The sequence below is a fragment of the Rhododendron vialii genome, chromosome 3a (assembly GCF_030253575.1).
Source record: "Rhododendron vialii isolate Sample 1 chromosome 3a, ASM3025357v1".
In the NCBI taxonomy this organism is placed as follows: Eukaryota; Viridiplantae; Streptophyta; class Magnoliopsida; order Ericales; family Ericaceae; genus Rhododendron; species Rhododendron vialii.
The window spans coordinates 4,099,159-4,118,807 of NC_080559.1; the positions used below are offsets into that span (position 1 = coordinate 4,099,159).

A 19,649-nucleotide genomic window follows, 5' to 3' on the forward strand; every position below is an offset into this window, starting at 1 on the left:
CTTATATGCCCAATCCTATCCTCTTGTACAGATGTCTAATTTTGGTCAACATCTATATGCGTCCGCAATCAACCACTTCCGAATAACATAACGAAACAATAATCCTCGTATGATGTCAAGAGACTCAAACACATGATATTTAGAAGTTTGCTCGATCGTAGGTCTTAGGTTCGAAACTTCTTAAGTGTTATTAACTCGTGTGGATTTTATATATGTGTGTGTGTGTGTGTGTGTGACTTTAAATTATCCCTTGCAAGTCGATTATATATGTGTGACTTTAAATTGTTCCTTGCGAGTCGATTGGTCTTTTGTCATACATGGGATTTTAAATGGTCTCTTGCTCGTCGATTGGTCTTTAGAAATTAATCGAGATATGTGTAAGCTGGCCTGAACACTTGTGTTATAAAAAAAAAAATTAGATCAACCGACTTGGTAACATTGTTCTTAATTCTTACTCCCTCCGTCCCTAAATAAGTGTCCGGCGCGCAAAACTAGGCCTTCAAAAAGATGCATTTGTTTCGTTAAAAAAATTAATTTTTTTTCACAAATCAATAGATAGCAATGAGTTCTATTAGATTGTGAAAAAAAATTAAATTTTTTAATAGAAAATATGCATGTTTTATAAAACCTAATTTTGCGCGCCGAACACTTATTTAGGGGCGGAGGGAGTACTAATTAAAATTTTTTGCCTTTGTGGATAAGGAAAAATAAGGTATGAGAGAATGACTAGCACGTGGCAAACTTATGAAGCCCAAATCTATCTGGGGTCGGTGGATTTGACTCGAACCTCATGACTTGGCAAATACTACTCTTTTTGCTGGCATTCAATCTTTATGTGCTTTTTCCATATCATTTGCTTTAAGCTTGCTTTTCTAGAGTAATGCAAGCGTACAGGTTTAGCCGGTCGGGCCCCGCCCGGATTCTACCAGGATTCTGCCGGGGTAGGGTTTCCCCCAACAGAATTAACATACATACAAATTTTAACAGGGTTGACTACATTTCGACACGATGATAAAATGACACAGAAAATAAATAATATCCCACCGAACTTTTCCAAACGCGTACTCAAGGCTTAACTATGGACAGCGACCCGAATAGAACCCGATATTTTTGAAACCAGGAGAAAGAAAACTTCTAAACCATTTGCATGCCAACGAATAAAAAAGTGCAAGCACCCCTTCCAATCTCATCCTTGCATTGAAATGCTAAAATATACTCAGTAGCTTTAAGTGTATATATACACAGCACCAGATACCCATTATAGCAGTACTTGTACCTTGAGTTTTCACATACATTGCAGTTAGTGTTGCTTCTGCTAGAAAAATGGCCAAGACTGAGAACCAAGAGAACCAACCCCCTCCAGGTCTCTCTCTCTCTCTCTCTCTCTCTCACACACACACACACACATCACAACACAGTTGGAGATGTATGAACAGACCTTTAGTTCATAACAAAAATATATATATATTTGAATCCAGGGTACCCAAGTGAAAATCCTCCAACGGTGAAGAAGAAGTGGTTTCGTGGCACTAAGAAGAGAGGAGAGAAGGGCTGCATTGAGGCTTGGTAAGTATTCACTGTATAAATTTATCATAATCAGATATTTCCCATATGCCAATACTCGATATAGGATCAACAATGTTTTGATTTACTCTTTCTGTTTTGCAGCCTTGCTGCTCTGTGTTGCTGTTTTGTCTGTGAAGAATGCTGCTGAAAGATGACTCTTTTAGGGCAATATTATCTGCATAAGAACGCTATGTCAATCATCATGGCTACGAGCTAGCTTTGTAATATTATTTCCTACATCATGTAACTTGTCGTATAGTTGATGTTTTTTTTTTTTTTTTTGGGTTAGGCGTATAGTTGATGTTACATGTGATATTCAACTAGAGTGCTAATAAAAATTTACGTGTATGCTTTACATTTCTTGAAAATGGTTGATCAATCTCTGAGGACGTCACGTTGACAAAACGTGATAGTTGAAAGAGTGTTCTTGAAAATAACCCATAACCAGAATAATAGGATGGAAATACGGCAATAGTACTCATGCATGTTAGAATTTTCATCTCAGAACTAAATCTTAAATTCACTGTGCGGCTACATAATCCAAAATCGCGATTGGAGAAAAAACATCTGATCAAATATATCCACTTGTATAGATAATTTTTTTGAACCAGACTTGTACATATATTTGTATGACTGTAGGTATACCTAATCCTGGACCCGGAGGTGCTGTAGTGTAACCCCCGCACTAAAACGTGTAGTGCGGTCAATCCGGCCGTTCATCTCGGCAATGAACGACTCGGATTTTCATCTAAACAATGAACAGGTAGGATTTGTAGAAACTCAGATTATATCCAATCATTCATTGTCAAGATCGATGGCCCGTATGCGCCCTATAGGGTGCCGTGCACTACAGGATTTTCCAATCAGTAAATCTACTGGTACAGATTTTCTGTACAAATTTTGAGTACAGATTTTTTGTGGGGCCCACTACGGGTCCCACATAAATGATCCGAGCTGTTCATTAAATGTAAAACAGTTTTTCAAGGGCCCCCGCGAAAAATCAGTTCAATCCAATACTTATAGATGTTCGATCCAATCATATAATGTTTTATTATCCGAGAATCTAAATCAAAAGTTAGTTGATTGGATCGAGCATCTATAAGTATCGGATTGAATTGATTATTCACTGGGGTCCTTGAAAGACTGTTTTACATTTAATGAATAGCTCGGATCATTTGTGTGGGACCCGTAGTGGGCCCCACAAAAAATCTGTACTCAAAATCTGTATAAAAAATCTGTACCAGTAGACTTTACTGTTTCCCAATCCACCTAATCCATCCTCTTGTACAGATGTCAGGATTTCACAATCCACCTAATCCTATACAGATGTCTAATTTTGGTCAACATCCATATGCGTGTGCAATTAACCACTCTTGATTAGCATAATGCAACAATAATCCACGTATGATGTCAATAGACTCAAGACATGATATTTAGAAGTTTGATAGCTCCTAGGTCTAACGTTCGAAACTTTCTAAGCGCTATCAACTCGTGTAGGCCTTTTCTTTGCACTTAAAATTTTCCGGACATTAAATAGTCCCTTGCTAGTTAATTGGTCCTCAAGAATTAATCGAAATGCGTGTAAACTGATCTGGACACTTGTGTTATAAAAAAAAATTTAGATCAACCAACTTGGTAACATTATTCTTAATTCCTACTAATTAAAATTTTTGCCTTTTGTCGACAAGAAAAAACAAGTTATGAGAGTGACTAGCACGTGGCAAACTTATGAAGCCCTGCATCTATCTGGGGTCGGTGGATTCGACTCGAAAAGATTAATGGGCGTACTCAATTATAGGCATAATTATCAGCACAACTCTATCGAGCAAAAATTAGATTTTCTTAGCCGTTTGGCTTCTGTTGCTCCTACTTTCACGTTACGTGGGTAATGCTCGAAAAAAATATCAAAAACGACATGCTATTTTAGCTGGTCTAAGCCAAGACATGGCAAGCCGATTGGTTGTCACCGGGCAAGACAAAACATGTCATGACTATCAAGCAAAATTTAGATTTCCTCTGCCATTTGGCTTCAATTGCTCATGCTTTCACGTCTCGCGGTTAATGCTCGAAAAGTAAACCGAAAACGGCATGCTCTTTTATCTAACCAAAACAATTCCTAGTATAAACGCGTTTTGTCTTTGACAAATCATGGTTTTGGTTTAGCAGCAGAGCATATGTTCTTCCATTAAAGTAGATCACCAAATTACTTTTCCAATTATTCTCCCTTACTCTGACAGTATTTCATGGTATTTTAGAGCCGTAGATTCTCTCCCATCAACCAAGAAAAGAACCCAGTTCAAAAGCAATGTGAAAACTAGGAAATTAAAACCCTCTCCTGTTAGCTTTTCAAGGTAGCTTTTGATTAGGCTTCTGATCACTTTTCAAATCTTTATGATTTGGCAAATACTCTTTTGCTGGCAGTTCAATCGTGCTTTTCCATAATGCTTGCTTTTCTAGAGTAATCGAGGTGGGATACAGGTTTCACGGGTCAGGCTCCACCCGGATTCTACCGGGTTAGGATTTCAAACAATACTGAGAGTCTGGTACTGTCACGCCCCCAACAGAATCAAACCCTTCTTACCAAATTCGAATGCGTCCGCTGCTAGGGTTGTAATGTAAATTCGCAAGCATCAAATTTAACAGGGTTGACTACTTTTCGACACAACAAAATAACACAGAAAATAGACATAGCCCACCAAACCTTACCAAATACCTGCTCAAGGCTTAACCATGGACTACAACCCGAATAGAACCCGATATTTTTCAAACCAGGAGAGAGAACTTTAAACCATCTACCAACCAATAAAAAAGTGCCATCACCCCTTCAAATCTCATCCATGAGTCGAAATAAAATATAGTTTTGAGGGGTATATATATAGACACGGCACCTGACACCCATCATATCACTTGTAAACAGAGTTTCAACAGATACTTAACAAGTCCCTTGCAGTTGGTGTTGTTTCTGCTAGAAAAAAATGGCCAAGACCGAGCAGCAAGAGAACCAACCCCCTCCAGGTCTCTCTCTCTCTCTCTCTCTCTCTCTCTCTCTCTCTCTCTCTCTCACACACACACACACAGAGTTGGAGACTCATGAACTGACCTTTAGTCCATACCAAAAAAAAATTGAATCCAGGGTACCCAAGTGAAAATCCTCCAACGGTGAAGAAGAAGTGGTTTCCTGGCACGAAGAAGAGAGGAGAGAAGGGCTTCATTGAGGGTTGGTAAGTATCCACTGTATCAATTGTCAAAATCAGATATTTCGCATATGAGGATCAACACAATCAATTCTAAGTAGACTCTGTACAATGAAAAATCCAAAGTAGTTGTTCTATATAGGCAAAAATACAAGAACTTCACATGACATAGGAGAGAATTCAAAGAGTTTGAACACACCTCGAATTGATGCTAAAAAACAGCGAAAGAAGCACTACGACCAAAGTCATACGACTGAATTTGGAAAACTGATGTTGTTACTGCCAAAGAACTCTTAAATCGTAAACTTCTGAAGTGATGGTCGGGGTGATCAAATGTTCGGTATTTCACCACCCGTTTTACCTGAACTGAGTTTATGAACCACCACAAAGCTATACGAGATAAATCTCAAAAACGATGTGCTCACATTAACTGCGGACTTACCCATTCCCTTCATATAGAAGGCTGATCAGGTTTTTTTATTTTAAAAAAAATCATCAATGTTTTGATAATTGATTTACTCTTCTGTTTTGCAGCCTTGCTGCTCTGTGTTGCTGTTTTATCTGTGAAGAATGCTGCTGAAAGATGACTCTTTTAGGGCAATATCTGCATAAGAACATTGTGTCAATCATATTTATATCATGGCTATGAGCTTGTAATATTCCTAGATCGTGTAACTTGTCGTATAGTTGATGTTATTTGTGATCAACTAGAGAGCTAATAAAAATTTATGTTTGTGCTTTTCGTTTCTTGAAAATGGTTGATCTTGTCAACAAATCTAATTTGGATGTGCTTCGGCAAACTAAACTGTTCCAAGTATAAGCAGAAATAGGATGAAAATACGGCAGTACTCATGATAGAATTTTCATCTCAAAACTAAATCGTAAATCCATTGTTTGACTGAACAATTTTTTCTACAAACAAGGCTTGCTCGATAGACAAAAACCCAGTAGAGTATGGCTATTCCATAAGTATTGATACCGGAAATCCCTCCTTTTTCCCCTTTCTTCATCCAACTGAGCATTTCACATTATCAGACCTACCTAATAGCAAACCAAACCTTGAGAAGGTTCATTTTAATTATGTTACATGGCTACAATATATATACACACACACACACACAACATAAGCAAATGTTCTTAATACCATACCAACAAGAGGTACCAGTTTTTCTACTAGTATGGTACGTACCGGAACCGGTGAAATCTGGGTTCCATTTCGGATTTATCATTAAATTAAGCATAAAACAAACATCAAATTGATACAAAAACAAAACTTAAAATAATCCTGTGTAGTCCAATACCGACCGGTATTGGCCAGTATCAGCCATAAATACCCAATATCGGCCACTACCGACCGTGATACAAAAACAAAACTTAAAATAATCCTGTGTAGTCCAATACCGACTGGTATTGGCCAGTATCAGCCATAAATACCCAATATCGGCCACTACCGACCGTGATTTGCGTCCAAAATGAATTACAGCTCTAGGATACCGGATTTGAATAAAAAACAGTACGTGAGTAGGCTACGAAATTCAAAACCCAGGTTACACTTCAGAGACGGCCTCAGGTACACCTAAAGTCAAATAAAATATCTACACGGTTAGGTGATATATCTAACATCTTACGACGGATATATAGATACAATATTGCAACTTATCTCTATTTTGTTGACACCTGTTGAAATTTCAAACGTAATTAAGATACAGTCCTAGATCATGCCAGCTAGCTCCAGAAGGATTGATACAAATGCCTCGGTGGGAAACTATAAAATAACGTCCAGATCAGAACCTAACAATTAAACAACACATGAACACAATAAAAGAGATGACTCTCATCACCTAGCTCAGAATTTAATAATCCGTTATTTGTTAAGCAGGACTTTGGGAATTAAAGGCAGCATCCAATTGACGAAATAGGCTTCAATCATGCATAGGCTTTATTCTCCACCAGTTTAATGGCACACCTCGAGTTTAAATCCTATTCCCTCTCAACTTTTATGGTCAATGATCCACTTCAGGAAGCGAAATATAATAACCGAGCAAGATCGTTAAAAGTTTAACCAAATCAAGAATAATATTTCACAAATAAAGTACTAACCAGGCAGCAGTGATTCTCAAATTGTATCCGACTGTGGGAATAGCTTCTCCAGCATGTTATTAGAAAGGATCCGATGGGGGTCCAATTCACTTCGTGCTTTATTGTACGCATCCACTGGAAAACGCTTCCTCAACCTTGCTCGCAAAGTTGCAAGCTCTTCCTTGTCCTTAGGAACCTACACAAAATATCTTACTAAGCAACTATTGCTAGTTTTATCCAGAGATCACCCGCAAGCTACGTTAACAACCAGAACTCAGGACTACAGAGGACAAAGTTTAGAAACTAACCTTTGTTACTTGCCAAGAGATTGAATATTTGGACGCATTGTATAAGGGTTAATTCAGTTTTTGAACTATTGGAATTTTTACATAGTTAGGTCCGTAGGTCGTATACGTAAAATGTGTGGAAAATGGAAATAAACATGAATTAACCCAGAACGTTGTGAACCTTACGACCTCTATACTATTCAAAAGATATATAGTAAAGAAAATATCATCTCAGAAAATTGAAGAAACAATTACAAAAGTTCTTATCTTAAAACTCAGGCTGTGTAACTAGTGTGTGTGCAAATAATGCGAAAGTAATATCTATATGCTGTTTTAGCTTTTTGCCAATAACTATTCGCATAGTTGTCAGAATCGTACGATTCACGATTCGTATCGTACGATTCGATACGATTCGGTGGGTAATCGATACGAATAGGCTGCCGAATCGGAAATAGCTGAGAATCGTAAGTGAATCGGTGATTTACAATTCGTATCGTACGATTCGATACGATTCGGTGGGTAATCGATACGAATAGGCTGCCGAATCGGAAATAGCTGAGAATCGTAAGTGAATCAGTGAATCGTTCGATTCACTTAAAATTTCCGAAATTCATTTTTTACTCTTGTTTTGCTTCTTTTGTTGTTTGAAAAGGGTTCAAATATTTTTTTAAGGTCTAGTATTGTTATATGTCATCTTTTGTCTATGTTATATGGATAGGTAATAAGAAAAAGAAATTTATTACGAGAGTGAATCGAAAATGAGGAAGATAAATGGAATATAACAACCCTATAGACCTTCTAAGGGTTTGTTTTGTACTTATAACTCTTTCGTACAAAAAGAACCGTAAGTATAACTCTTTCGTACAAAAAGAACCATAAGTAGGCTTTACGAATCATCATCTCTTGGTAGTTGCAATAGAAGCAACTTACCTAATATTCCACGCTATTATCAAATCATCATTTAGAAGAAAGTATTTATTGATTTAGGCCTAAATCGTTCATTTGTAGTATATATCGTTGTTACCCTAATCAATAAGCATAGGTTTCTATGCATTATAGAAGTCATGACCGAATCAAAGCGATTCACGATTCGATTCGATTCACAATTCGAAAAATGACCATTTCAATTCTCGATTCGATTCACGATTTGACAACTATGACTATTCGACCGAACCAAGGTGTTGGTCCTTAGAATGTGTAAGAACTATCTTCAGAAAATTCCTACCAGTTTACTGCATCGTCTTGTTCTCTCTGTTTAAAGACTCTTAGAATCCACGTTTGGAAAAAGGACTGCAAAGGAAAAGCATATGTGGGAATTGTCTGCTACCTCAATCTTAGCCCAATGTTCATAAGCAGAATACCGATCCCACAACTGTGTTTGGGCCAAATGCCTGTAGTGGAAAAACTTCTCAGTTATTTCTTTCCTCTGGCGAGCATCCGCTGTAGGAAGGTACATAATTATACCAACCTGAAACAAGGAATTAAAATGATATAAGAATACAAAGTGTCCAATCAAACAATCTACAGCACCAGTGATTGGAGTCGCTGTACACTGAAGCTCCTCCTATAAAGTTCACAAGACACGAAACTAGTACGCAGAAAAATCGAACTCAATTCATACCAAATGTGCACATTTGATTAATATGATATTCTTCATGACCTCATTGTTAGGAGCTTTAATACGTCGAAAAGAGCCAACTGACAAGCCAGACTTGATGAAGCTTGATCATAGTTATGGGTTCTTACTTCTTATAGCTACCCAATTGGCAAGGCTCCATTATTTAAAGTTTTTACATGTTTTATTCAGGCAAGACCAAGAAATCCAAATTCTGCGAAACTTTAACGAGTTAAGAGTTCACCAAACTGTCAAAAGTGTGTGCTTTAAACCTAAATGCTGGGTGGTTAGTCACCAGTTAGTAACCATGGAGACAAACAAATCCAAGAGTTGCTTCTCAGTTCCCACGAAACATAACTTAGAAACGTGCTCAACCACAAGAAGCCAGATCAAATTATGTATCTACTGCCTAAAATGTTCAGTTATCAGCATGGACGCAAGGACACACCAAGTACGCTGTCATGACCCTGTCTGAGACTCTGAATAGACACTCTTCAGACACATGCTGACTTATATTCGACAAGTTCCCAAATGAGTTTCATTCTCTTAATTTTTTTTATCAAACCAAAATGGAAATGCCACTTTGGAATAAACAATAAAGTACAAAGAATAAGAAATGAATAGCCTATGCATTCTCGAAAAACACATGGAATACAAAGAATTGTCCTTCCATCTGGTTTTCCCATGTTGAAGACTACACTTCGAGAACAGTTGATTGTAAGCAACTTCAAAAAGTAAGACAATAAAGTCTACTTGCACTTTTATCCAATAAACCTAGAAACATAACTAACTTGTTAATAGTTTAATAGCAAAAATAAATTGGTCACATAAAAAGAAACAACATACTTTCTCATCATACATGCAAAGATAGATGTTTACTCAACATGTATCCCCAATTCCCCACCATTTTCGCATCTTAATGATTTCAAAACTACCATATCTTTGCGTCATAATTGCATCTCATGTCCATGTACTCGTCCTTCTTAGGTTGCTAGCATTGCATGTGCAACAATTTCGTTCTTAGCTACTGAATACTGATATAGAGGAGTGATCAGGTGTGGGAAGAAATAAGGAAAGATTGATAAATGCACAAGGCTCATATGTGATTTGAGGAAACCTTGAAAATGTATTAGAACGAAAAGGAGAACTTGATTACAGAAAAAGCCTATAACTGAGGACATACACAAAAAAGGATTGAAAAAAATAACTGCTAAACAATACTATTGAGCTTGATCATTGCAAACCACCAGTCTTGACAAGCTAAAGTGAACATCCAAAACAGTCAACAAAGTCATGCCAAAATGTGTAAGCACAAGAACATATGCGATGGCGGCGCTGAAAATGGCTCATGTTAAAAGCTGGAAAATAAAAACTTGAAGGACTACAGGCATATTTAATATTTTGCATGCTAGCAAGGCTCTTCAAATATTGCGACAAAAAGGCTAATTTCAGAATGAATCGAAAGCAATGAAACAACTGCATTGCAATTACCCAAGAGAAAATATCATCCTCTGATTTGCTTGAAGCGGGGCTCATGGGGCTCTTGCTGCGAGCTGTCCACCGCTGTTCTATAGGAGCAGGTGCAGGTATCAGTTCCTTGTTTATAAGTTGCATCAGCTCTTCTATGTATTCAAGATCTTTCATACTGGGCTTTGATAAGGTTCCAGCAGGTAAACATGTCTCCGATACCCACTGTTGGCCACCACAATCAAAGCCAAGAATTTCATCACTCCAGCCTACTCTGTATCCTTCTGACTTCCTCCAAAACTCTGCCTCAGCCTGATTGACCTTTACCACATGGTCTTTGTTGAGAGGATCCAGGGCAAGTAATTTATCTCTTAGCTCAGTAAATGAAAGCTCACTTATGTCTGCTTCACCTTTGTCCGGAGATTTGGCAACATTCCCTTCACCTCTGCAAATAGCTATTTAAAGCAGGTGATGAACCGAAATAAACAGCACTACAAAGCTAGGAACAACATGACTGCCAACAATAGGTAAATTGTCAGAATAATCAGAAAATAAATTGCCAGAACCACTGAGGTTGGTGCTTTTAATCAGGAATGCACCAACGATATCCATTAACAGAAGCTTCAAGAAATGCAGTGGAAATAGCAAAAAAAAAAAAAAAAAGTAGGCAAAGACAATAGGCAAGCAAATTACAATTCACAGAGCAACACAAAAAATTCCGTTTCCTCTTTCTCATGGTGTAATTCTTCTACACTTCATCATGTAAGCTTAACCATTTGTTGACACCTTCACTCACATAAGATTATTGAGAACATGAAAAAGCAAGAAGGAAAGGAAGCACTAGATGAAGGAAGCATGGCATTGGATCAATCTTTGGCATAACCAAGAGAATTATTATTTTCTAACTCAATTCTAGCAAGAGAATAACCGTGACTAGTAAATAGTGAAATGAAGTTGAAGCAAAATCAAGACAATTTTTCACCTGTACTTCTTGAGAGACTCTTGGTAGTAGTCACGAAGAGGCTGTATAGCTTCATCTTGACTATATTTTGGTTTAAACTTGGGAGGACCTTTCCATTTGGAGAAAGGGTTGCACGTCACAACCACAACAGTGTCAGTATATGGAATATAAAGATACTTCACATGCTTGTTCTCCGATAGCAATTTCCTACAAAAAGAAAGGGAGAGGATAAGTGAGAGTCTGGAGAAAGTAAAATATTTCATGTGATATTACACACGAGTGCATGCATCCCGCACAAGGAAAGCTAACACACCGAGAGTTTTTAACAATGAAAAACTAAAAGCTTTGCTTGCATCTAGTATCTAAGCCTCACCCCTGATAGGTTTTAAACAACATAGAAGAAACAAATTACCAACAATAAAAACCACACACAATAACAACCACAGACAAGACCTATCTGCCATATTATCAGGCAAATTTAAAACTCCGCTAAAAAACAGCAATTCTAGATCCATTGCCCATAATTTGTGGTCTATCTCCAGCATTTAACCCAAATTCTGTAGCGTCCAGTAAGAATGGTTAAGTCAGAAGCTAAGACAGTCAAATCAACTCCACTAGTTACATCTCTCTTCCTTTTTTTTCTTCTTTGCGTGAAAATTTCAGGGGAAACATTTTAGATAAAGAGAAAAGCAAAATGATTACTTGTGATTTTTCTTTATTTCTTTCATGTTTGAAACAAAAGTGTGCTCCAGTAGCTCTTGTCTATCAACACACTGAAGAGTTACTTCTGCTACAACGCCAAGGCCCCCTAGTCCGCAGCGAGCAAGATAGAAGAGTTCAGGATCTTTCTCTTTTGAAAGCTCTATCGTCCCTTTGGCAGGAGTAACCAGTTTCATGCTGATGACCTGCTCATCGATAGGAGGCAACCTTGCACCAGTTCCATGTGCGCCAACCTAGAGATGCATAGTGCACAAAATGAGCCAAGTTTTTCGAAAGTTCAAGTTACATTTAAACACTGTAAATTTTTGAAGTAATGTGCACTACAACAGTATCCTGGATGCAATTTGAGGAGGAAAATGTCATTAGGCAGCACACACCAATCAAGTAATAAAATTTACAGTGATCAGATAAAAACATAGACGCAATTATCCGGGTCGATTTTATTACCTGGATTAAACATGGGTTTGGATTAAAATTCCCGCGACATTTCATTCCCGGTTTACGAATGCACAACTGGTAGATGATTTACATAACCATTCAACAACAATCCCACACGTATCATGCGATAAAAAAATGCTAATTAGTGCGGTGTGATTATTCATGTTACGAAACGGGGACAATTGTCATTAGAACAATCAAACAAGAAAATCTATACAATGGCTAAGAACATAAGACACAAACATATAAAAAAACAATTTATTCAATTGTCCCAAAAATCCCAACCTGAACAATACCCCCAATCTGCTGCTCCCGAATCGACGCGAAATTCTGCAACGTAAGCCCATAATCCTTAATCCCATCCACAAGCTGCTGCACCCTAATGCCAGCCTGCACCCTAACCCTCTTCCTCTCCTCATCCACCTCCAAAACCTTATCCATCAGTGCCAAATTCACCATCCCCAGCCTCGTCAACCCGATCCCATTCGGCGACAGGCCCGACCCGACCGGCCGAATCTTCTGCTTCTTCTGATTAGCATCCCTCACAATGGCCTCGAGTTCGGGGAGCGATTCGGGTTGGAGGAAAACCCTAGTTTGGACTTCGTGGGTCCCGCTCCAGTTGGAAACGGTGTGGAGGTCGTCGGGGAGCGGGGCGTAGCGGAAGAGTTGGGCCTTTTTGTGCTTGGCGTTTTCGGGGAAGGGGAAGGAGTAGTAGGTGGCGATGCCGCAGCCGAGGAGGAGGGCGGCGTAGCCGAGGTACTTGCGGAGCTCGGATTCGGAGGAGGAAGAGGGGGGGAGTGGTGGTGGTGTGGAGCAAAATGGCCGGGTGAGTTTGGGGTTTTGGGGAGGAATGGTGGTGGTTAGGATTTTGAGGGGGAGGGAGTGTGGGGTGGTGGTGTTTTGGTGGTGGAGGGATTGGTGGAGGGATCGCCTGAGATGGAGAGCTCGGAACATTTGGGACTACGGTTTAAGGTGAAAGAGTGTTTTTAGAGAGAGAGACTTGAGAAGAGAGGGAGAGAGGTTTTCACTTTTCAGGGTTTATGGAATCCAGGAGAGTGATGATAAATTTCAGGTATGTGGCTGGCTAGTGGCTACATATCCTGATGTCCATACAGGATTCAGGTTTGTTAAGTACAGATTTTATGAACAATAATGCTACTCACACAACAACTTACACAACCTCTCGCATATATGTGGGGCCCACACATACTAGTGTGTGTGGAGTTCACGTGTATGTGAGAGGCTGTGTTTGGTGTTGTGTTTGAATTGTTGTGTGAGTATCATTTTTGTTTTATGAAGATACAGTTTTTAGGGGGGAAATGACCGGGCAAATAGGGTTGCAACAAAAGTCGGTAAAAACGGTTCGAACCAGATCGAACGGTACATCTTGGTTCGGAATCGTAGATCGATGGTCCGGACACAATTTTAAAAATTCAAGAACCGTAGCACATGATTCGGTCCGTGAAATTTTTCTTTGGAGCATGAATTAAACGTAAATTTTAGAGTTCAAACAGAAAATATTAACTTTAACGTTCAAAACTGATATAATCATAAAAAACCATTACTTGAAAAACACGATTATGTTTCAGTAATTTTGTAAAATAACTTTGAGAACCCATTACTCAAAACTTTAATTGAGTTTTGCGTTTTGAGACGGTTTGTTGTGGATTGTAGACATTATCTTTTGCAGAAACTTCGATCTGCACTGATGAGATTTCTCTCACGAAACATTTGGGGCTGCAAGCGCGAAACAAAGCGACTTTGTGGCCTTAGTGCAACGGTTAAGTTAGTTTATCGCAACCCGATTGTCGCAGGTAATACTTGATTCAATGAAGACTGTCGCGGGTAAGGCGGAGTACAAAGGAGGGGAAGTGAGGGACTGAGATTAGAAAAAGGGAGAGGTTTAGTCAGGGCTTGGTTGGAGTATGGAGGTGTGGTGATTAGCAGTATGAAGAGAGATACACTAGCCCATCCAATTCTGCTTAGCAGTTCTACCGACAAATATACCGGAGAACAGACTTTCATCGCCAACAACCAAATGTGTCCACAATGCAGAACACGACGTGTGATGTAACTCAACCACCTTTGGAGAAAGCGATAGAACAAAGAAATCATCGGGAGAAAGCAAATTCTGATGGAAAGAGCATTCCAATATTTCTACCCATTCATATGCGTTTATAAGTCGAAATCATAACAGTTAAGGTACAGTTCATATTCATACACATTGATATAGAGACAAACACCATGTATTCCCGACAAATCTTAAACGTTTGCTGAAATTTAGCATACAGGCTGAAACGTTCAGAGATTCCTAATACAGTTTATCATCAATCAGAGTTTCCCAATACAAGGCACAACATAATTGGTTTCTGTACAAGGCTTGAGCTTGAAATATAAGCCAATACAAAGGCGTACATACTCTAACTTGAGCTCACATAAAAGTCACAAACTAAGACATAAACTCTCGGGTCGCCCACCTCTCATCATACCTCCCAAATGAGTAGGCTGAGGTCGGCATCTCAGTTAAGTGGAAAGGATCAGGTTCAATTCCATAATCCGTCAACGGTCTATCCTCCAGAATATCATCATGATTCTGCACAAACTCCGGGATCTCAATCTCTCCTTTCCTTATGTCTTCCCAAAGGTACTGCAGGCGGCTTACATACTTGATTTTCCAATATAAGCTTTACAACCAAAAAAAGAACGAATTGCGAGCATAAGAACACATTGGTGGAAATTTAGGGTTCTTTTCCCGGAAACCAAAGACAAACATATTCACTTCAAAACTAAAGATTTAAATTGTAAGGAGACAACATAATACAGGGACTCAATGAGCCAAATTCATCATGCAGACAAAACGTAATGCAAAAAGTTCGCAAATAATTGGAAAAAGAAAGGGGCAGGGATAATGCAAGCTAGATAAGTAGCAGCAGCGTCAAAAGGAAGTCCAAAACCTTATGCATTTGGGACACAATCACACAACATGGAAAAGAGAGCACGTTACGCTAAAACATTTAAAAGTTGTGTAACGTATTTAAATCAGTGTCTTGGAGAATTACATCTGATAACAGACAAGCCTACAGTGATTTCAAAATGGCCCTTAAAGCATACAAATTCTCTAGTTCTCATATACAATTCCTCAGCTGATAAAAATTGCATGGGACTAATTACTTTGCTGGAAAAGTATGTGGCATCCCACATATCAAAACACGGGGTATCTGTTTTATTACTCAATAACTGCAAAAGAAAGTTCAGAATTTGTATTGGAAAACTCTGTATATTCTGTTTGTTTGCTCTATAAAGTGGTTAATTTACCCCCAAAAAAAAAACTGCAAAAGAAAGTATCTTCATGGGTATGCAACACTTTCAGGAGATTGTTGGGGCTAAGTTATAGTCCACGTAAAATTAAGCCCCAATTCAAAGCCCCCAGATTCACACCTATGGACCTCAATAGCAAGTTAAAATCTTTCTCAAGAACCACCTAAACTGATGCCAAATCCAGATCTAAACAGCATTGCTAAGATCGCATCATCTTTGACATTAGTTGCCAGAAGAGTTTCGCTATTTAGAGTACACACATATTACTGGCCTCTAGTAGCACTTCAACCAGCCACTATAACTTAGCTCTCCAAAACAAAATATGCATTCCACTTAGGAAAATTGCAGCCACGTTTTGAAAGTTAAGATGATTTTGCAATCTCTGTTTCCGCTGAATAAGAATTACGGGTATCACCAAACAACTTACCCTCCGGTTAAAAAGAGTCGGCCAAGAGTGGCAATGACCAGCCTTGAGCGGAGCCCCGGATGAATGAAGTAAACAGCCTGCAGCCTATCCTTACAATCAGAAGGAAGCTCTTCATAGATCCACCTCAAGATCGTTAAGCCAGGGTTGTTATCTTCCTTCTGCACGGTGCTGTGCATGTAGACGATGCAGAAGGGTCCTTCCGGCATCTCAGTATTGATTTTGTGAAAAACAAACTTTTTCAGCCTTTCCCCAGCTACAACTGGAGCTGGTTACCATAAAAGACCAAATAAACAAGTGAGTCAGATGGGCATCAATTAATGGACAAAAGGAAATGCAAAGAAACTATGATGTAGCCAAGGCAGTTAAGTAGAGAACAGAAAAGTCAAATAAGGAAACCCAACAGAGATTGAACAAATAATTTGAATACTCACTGGCACTTCGAAAGTAATGAATTAAGGCTACATACAACAGAACTCATACTGTCTTATTTTCATTAATGCATAGACACAAACTACACACATGTCAATTCCACTGGAAGACACACATCAAAGTGAATCTCAACCATAGTTGCTCTTTTCGAGGTAAGTTTTCTGTACCTAGCATTACTCACATTCTATTACAAAGCTTTGACATTTCATGGAAAAGCAGCAAGGAAGTGAAAACATCCAGCATACTCGTTAGGACTGGGCATATTGTTACCAAATTGAGTAGTTTCTTTCTACAAAAGTGACAAAGAAAGTTTAAATTTTGGTTAATAAGAAGCAACTAAACACAGCTAACTTGTTCAAAAAGCACAATTTGTGGGGGAAATGCAGCTAAAAACTAACAATCCATTAAATCACATTAGATAGGTAAGACTATAACAAGGGATAAAAATATGGGATGGCCCGTTTGTTTGTTCTGATCAAAGCATGGATTGGAGTCATCGGACTACAGATTAAGGAGGCCCCATATCTTGCGTTGGGTTAGAACTTTTGTAGTCGGGACTCGGGATGAAATGTCCATCGATGTACAATAACCTCGGATACGTGGAACTAATCCCCCACTATAAGTCTTTTGAAATTTCTTGCCTTTTTTATTCCTTCCCTATAATCCAGAACAGCAAATAGGGCATCAAGGTATTGTACATAACATGCTTTAAGGGGATGGTTGTGTATCAGTAACCACCCACTAATAGGTTCAGATACCAAAAATGAGTCCCATGGGACATGTAATAAATCCCAAACTTAATCCAGCTAATCAAGCAGGCCCTTGGTGTAAGCCCACAATACATAGGGATAGAGGGGAATGATATCCACGAACAAGTATTCAAATACTAAAGTTCAATAAATCCTAAAAAATTGCAAAAACAAACAAAACCCAGAGGCCAAAAGAATCCAAAAAGTTCATGGAATCAAACAAAACCAATCCAGATCCTGCAAAAAATTCTAAAGCTCAAACTACGTACACTCAAAACAGCCACAATCAAATATGACACAAAGTCCACGTCCACATATGTAAAGTGCTAATTTACCAGGGAAGTATTGTCGGACCATATGGAAGATACTTAATCCAGCCAATCAAACAGGCTTTAACCGTGCAATACGTAAAGGGAAGTGATATCCATGAACAAGTATAAGTATTCACATATTAAGTCAATAAATCCTCAAATTTTGAAAAATAAAAAGCAGATGCCAAAAGCATCCAAAATGTCGTTGGATTAGAAGAGCTAAAACCTAACACTAAACATAGCCCAAGTCCACATATTTAGGCGGGCAAAACCGCTCATCAAGGCTTGAGCCTTAGGGTTTGCTGTTTGCTCCTCCTAAGAGCTACTCCAATGCAATCCTCCAACACACATTTTTGCCCTCCAAAACACCTTTTCGATAACAATTCCTCCAGTTTGGAGGAAAATAATGCTTCAACCCATACTACATTTGCGAAGGATTGTACTTCCATCCTCTGTTTTTGGAGGATGAAAACAGTTCATACTCCATATTTGGAAGAATAGAGACAAAAAATGTGTTTTGGAGGATGGGTACTGAAGGAATGGAGACAAAAAGGTGCCTTGTTCTAGGGCACAAAGGTGTTTAGGATGATTGGTCGGAGATGCCCTAAGGACTACAAGGACTTTGACCCGGCTTTAATGGGGTCATCTGCTAGTGAACGGTGAAATTGGCCAGCCAAATTAGTCGAAGTTTGCGTAAGCCTGGCCAGGATTCAGGAAAAAATTACTGTATCAAGGTGGGCAATGAGTTTTACCCGGGAAGTATTTTCCGACGATCCGGAAGATGCGATTGCCGTCCTTGTCGGAGCCGTTCTCGAGGCGGAAGAACTGCAAGAATTCGAGGTCGGAGAAGTCCTCGTCGGCGGGGAGGTCAGAGGGACAGTCGTGCCAGTTGTCATCGGTAGGAGCAGGAAGGGATTGATGATGATCTTCTGTTGTTTGCCTGTCGGACGCGGACAAGAAAGGGCGGGCGTCGATGCCAAGATCCGAGGCCAGTACGAACACCGAGAAGTCTTCCGACGTTGAAGAACCCCCCATATCTCTCTCTGCGTAGCGATTGTTCTGAAGGGTTTCGTAAGAGCATCAGTGGATAATAATTTGAGGGGGAGCGGTGGAGCCCATGTTTGGAGTAGTCAAAGCTATCTCCAACATAAAAGAGTGACACAACCGTCAATCGTGGAGATGAACGGTCCGATTGATCTCTCAGTATTCATTTGGCAGGAGGTGCTTGACAGCATTTCCGTTAGTTTATAAGTACATTTGCAAGGTATTTCATATATAATAAAATTAACGAGGAATTTGAAACAGACCAAGTATCACACCAATACTAGTACGTATTGTAACAGTAACTAAAAATGGTATCATTTTCAGTATGGTATTCAAAACCTTGGTATATCCCTACTCTTTTAACTCTTTTTCCTAACCCAAATCCAAATTTTGAGTAAATTTTCCAAACAAAAATTATTCCAGTTCTTTACTCAAATCTATATCAAATTAAGGTTTATACTCAAACTAAAGAAGGAACAAATTTTTATTTAAACTCTGCAAGATTATTTCTCCCCTTCCAAATTTATAACAATGTCATCAATTAAGCTATTATACAAATTTGTGCTTAGATTTGAATTTGTCAGTATCACATACTAAATGAAGTTTTTACTAAAAAATGTGAGTGAGATACTAACACGGTTACATTATGGGTGAATACGAATAAAAATTTGTTTGAAATTGTTGGATACAGTATATCATCTATGCACTAAAATTTGTGCCCCCAGACTTTCTGATCTCAAAAGCAAAAGCTTGAAGGAAAAAAAGAAAACCTCTAACAACAAATGCTGGTAGATACTTGCCCAAAAAAAAAAAAAAAAACAAATGGTGGTAGAGGAATTTTGGTCGGGCTACGATCGAGATACAAGTGCTTAATCTCCATAGGTTTCCTGAAGCAACAACAAATTTAAAAACCAAGAGAAAGCTTTGGCCGACTGTAATGAAAATAGAGGAATTTTGTAATCTAGAAACCTACACTAGAAAATAGAGGAGGAAGTCGAAGAAGAGAGACGTGTCATAGTTGCCACCGGACCCGGCGACTACCAG

At 38.8% G+C, this 19,649-nt stretch overlaps 2 protein-coding genes and 2 long non-coding RNA genes across 9 annotated transcripts; 2 read left to right on the forward strand and 2 right to left on the reverse strand.

Annotated features, from left to right (window-relative positions):
* The first annotated feature begins 1,112 nt into the window (after positions 1 to 1,112).
* LOC131318635 (uncharacterized) lies at positions 1,113 to 1,917 on the forward strand. The gene is made up of 3 exons (XR_009197758.1): positions 1,113 to 1,363; positions 1,479 to 1,566; positions 1,669 to 1,917. It is a non-coding gene; the product is annotated as an uncharacterized LOC131318635 (long non-coding RNA).
* LOC131318620 (L-galactono-1,4-lactone dehydrogenase, mitochondrial) lies at positions 1,655 to 13,390 on the reverse strand. Of its 6 annotated transcripts, none has more exons than XR_009197755.1 (8): positions 12,613 to 13,390; positions 11,872 to 12,122; positions 11,191 to 11,376; positions 10,233 to 10,653; positions 8,454 to 8,594; positions 8,352 to 8,377; positions 6,861 to 7,035; positions 4,824 to 5,364 (listed from the first exon to the last, which is right to left on the reverse strand). XR_009197755.1 is itself a non-coding variant. In XM_058348529.1 (7 exons), exons 1-6 carry the CDS (start codon positions 13,279 to 13,281, stop codon positions 6,877 to 6,879), a joined length of 1,827 nt encoding a protein of 608 aa, XP_058204512.1. In that variant the 5' UTR covers positions 13,282 to 13,390; the 3' UTR covers positions 1,655 to 1,738; positions 6,861 to 6,876. The 6 variants fall into 6 exon arrangements, 4 of the variants coding, with proteins under 4 accessions (XP_058204512.1, XP_058204511.1, XP_058204510.1 ...); XR_009197756.1 differs by lacking the exon at positions 4,824 to 5,364 and adding an exon at positions 6,375 to 6,525; XM_058348529.1 differs by lacking the exons at positions 4,824 to 5,364; positions 8,352 to 8,377 and adding an exon at positions 1,655 to 1,738.
* On the forward strand, positions 4,405 to 5,499 carry LOC131318634 (uncharacterized). The gene is made up of 3 exons (XR_009197757.1): positions 4,405 to 4,581; positions 4,700 to 4,787; positions 5,295 to 5,499. It is a non-coding gene; the product is annotated as an uncharacterized LOC131318634 (long non-coding RNA).
* A 1,167-nt stretch (positions 13,391 to 14,557) lies between the features above and the next one.
* Positions 14,558 to 18,684, reverse strand: LOC131318631 (uncharacterized). Its single transcript, XM_058348542.1, has 3 exons — positions 18,314 to 18,684; positions 16,073 to 16,337; positions 14,558 to 15,011 (listed from the first exon to the last, which is right to left on the reverse strand). Exons 1-3 carry the CDS (start codon positions 18,594 to 18,596, stop codon positions 14,777 to 14,779), a joined length of 783 nt encoding a protein of 260 aa, XP_058204525.1. The 5' UTR covers positions 18,597 to 18,684; the 3' UTR covers positions 14,558 to 14,776.
* Positions 18,685 to 19,649: the final 965 nt, after the last annotated feature.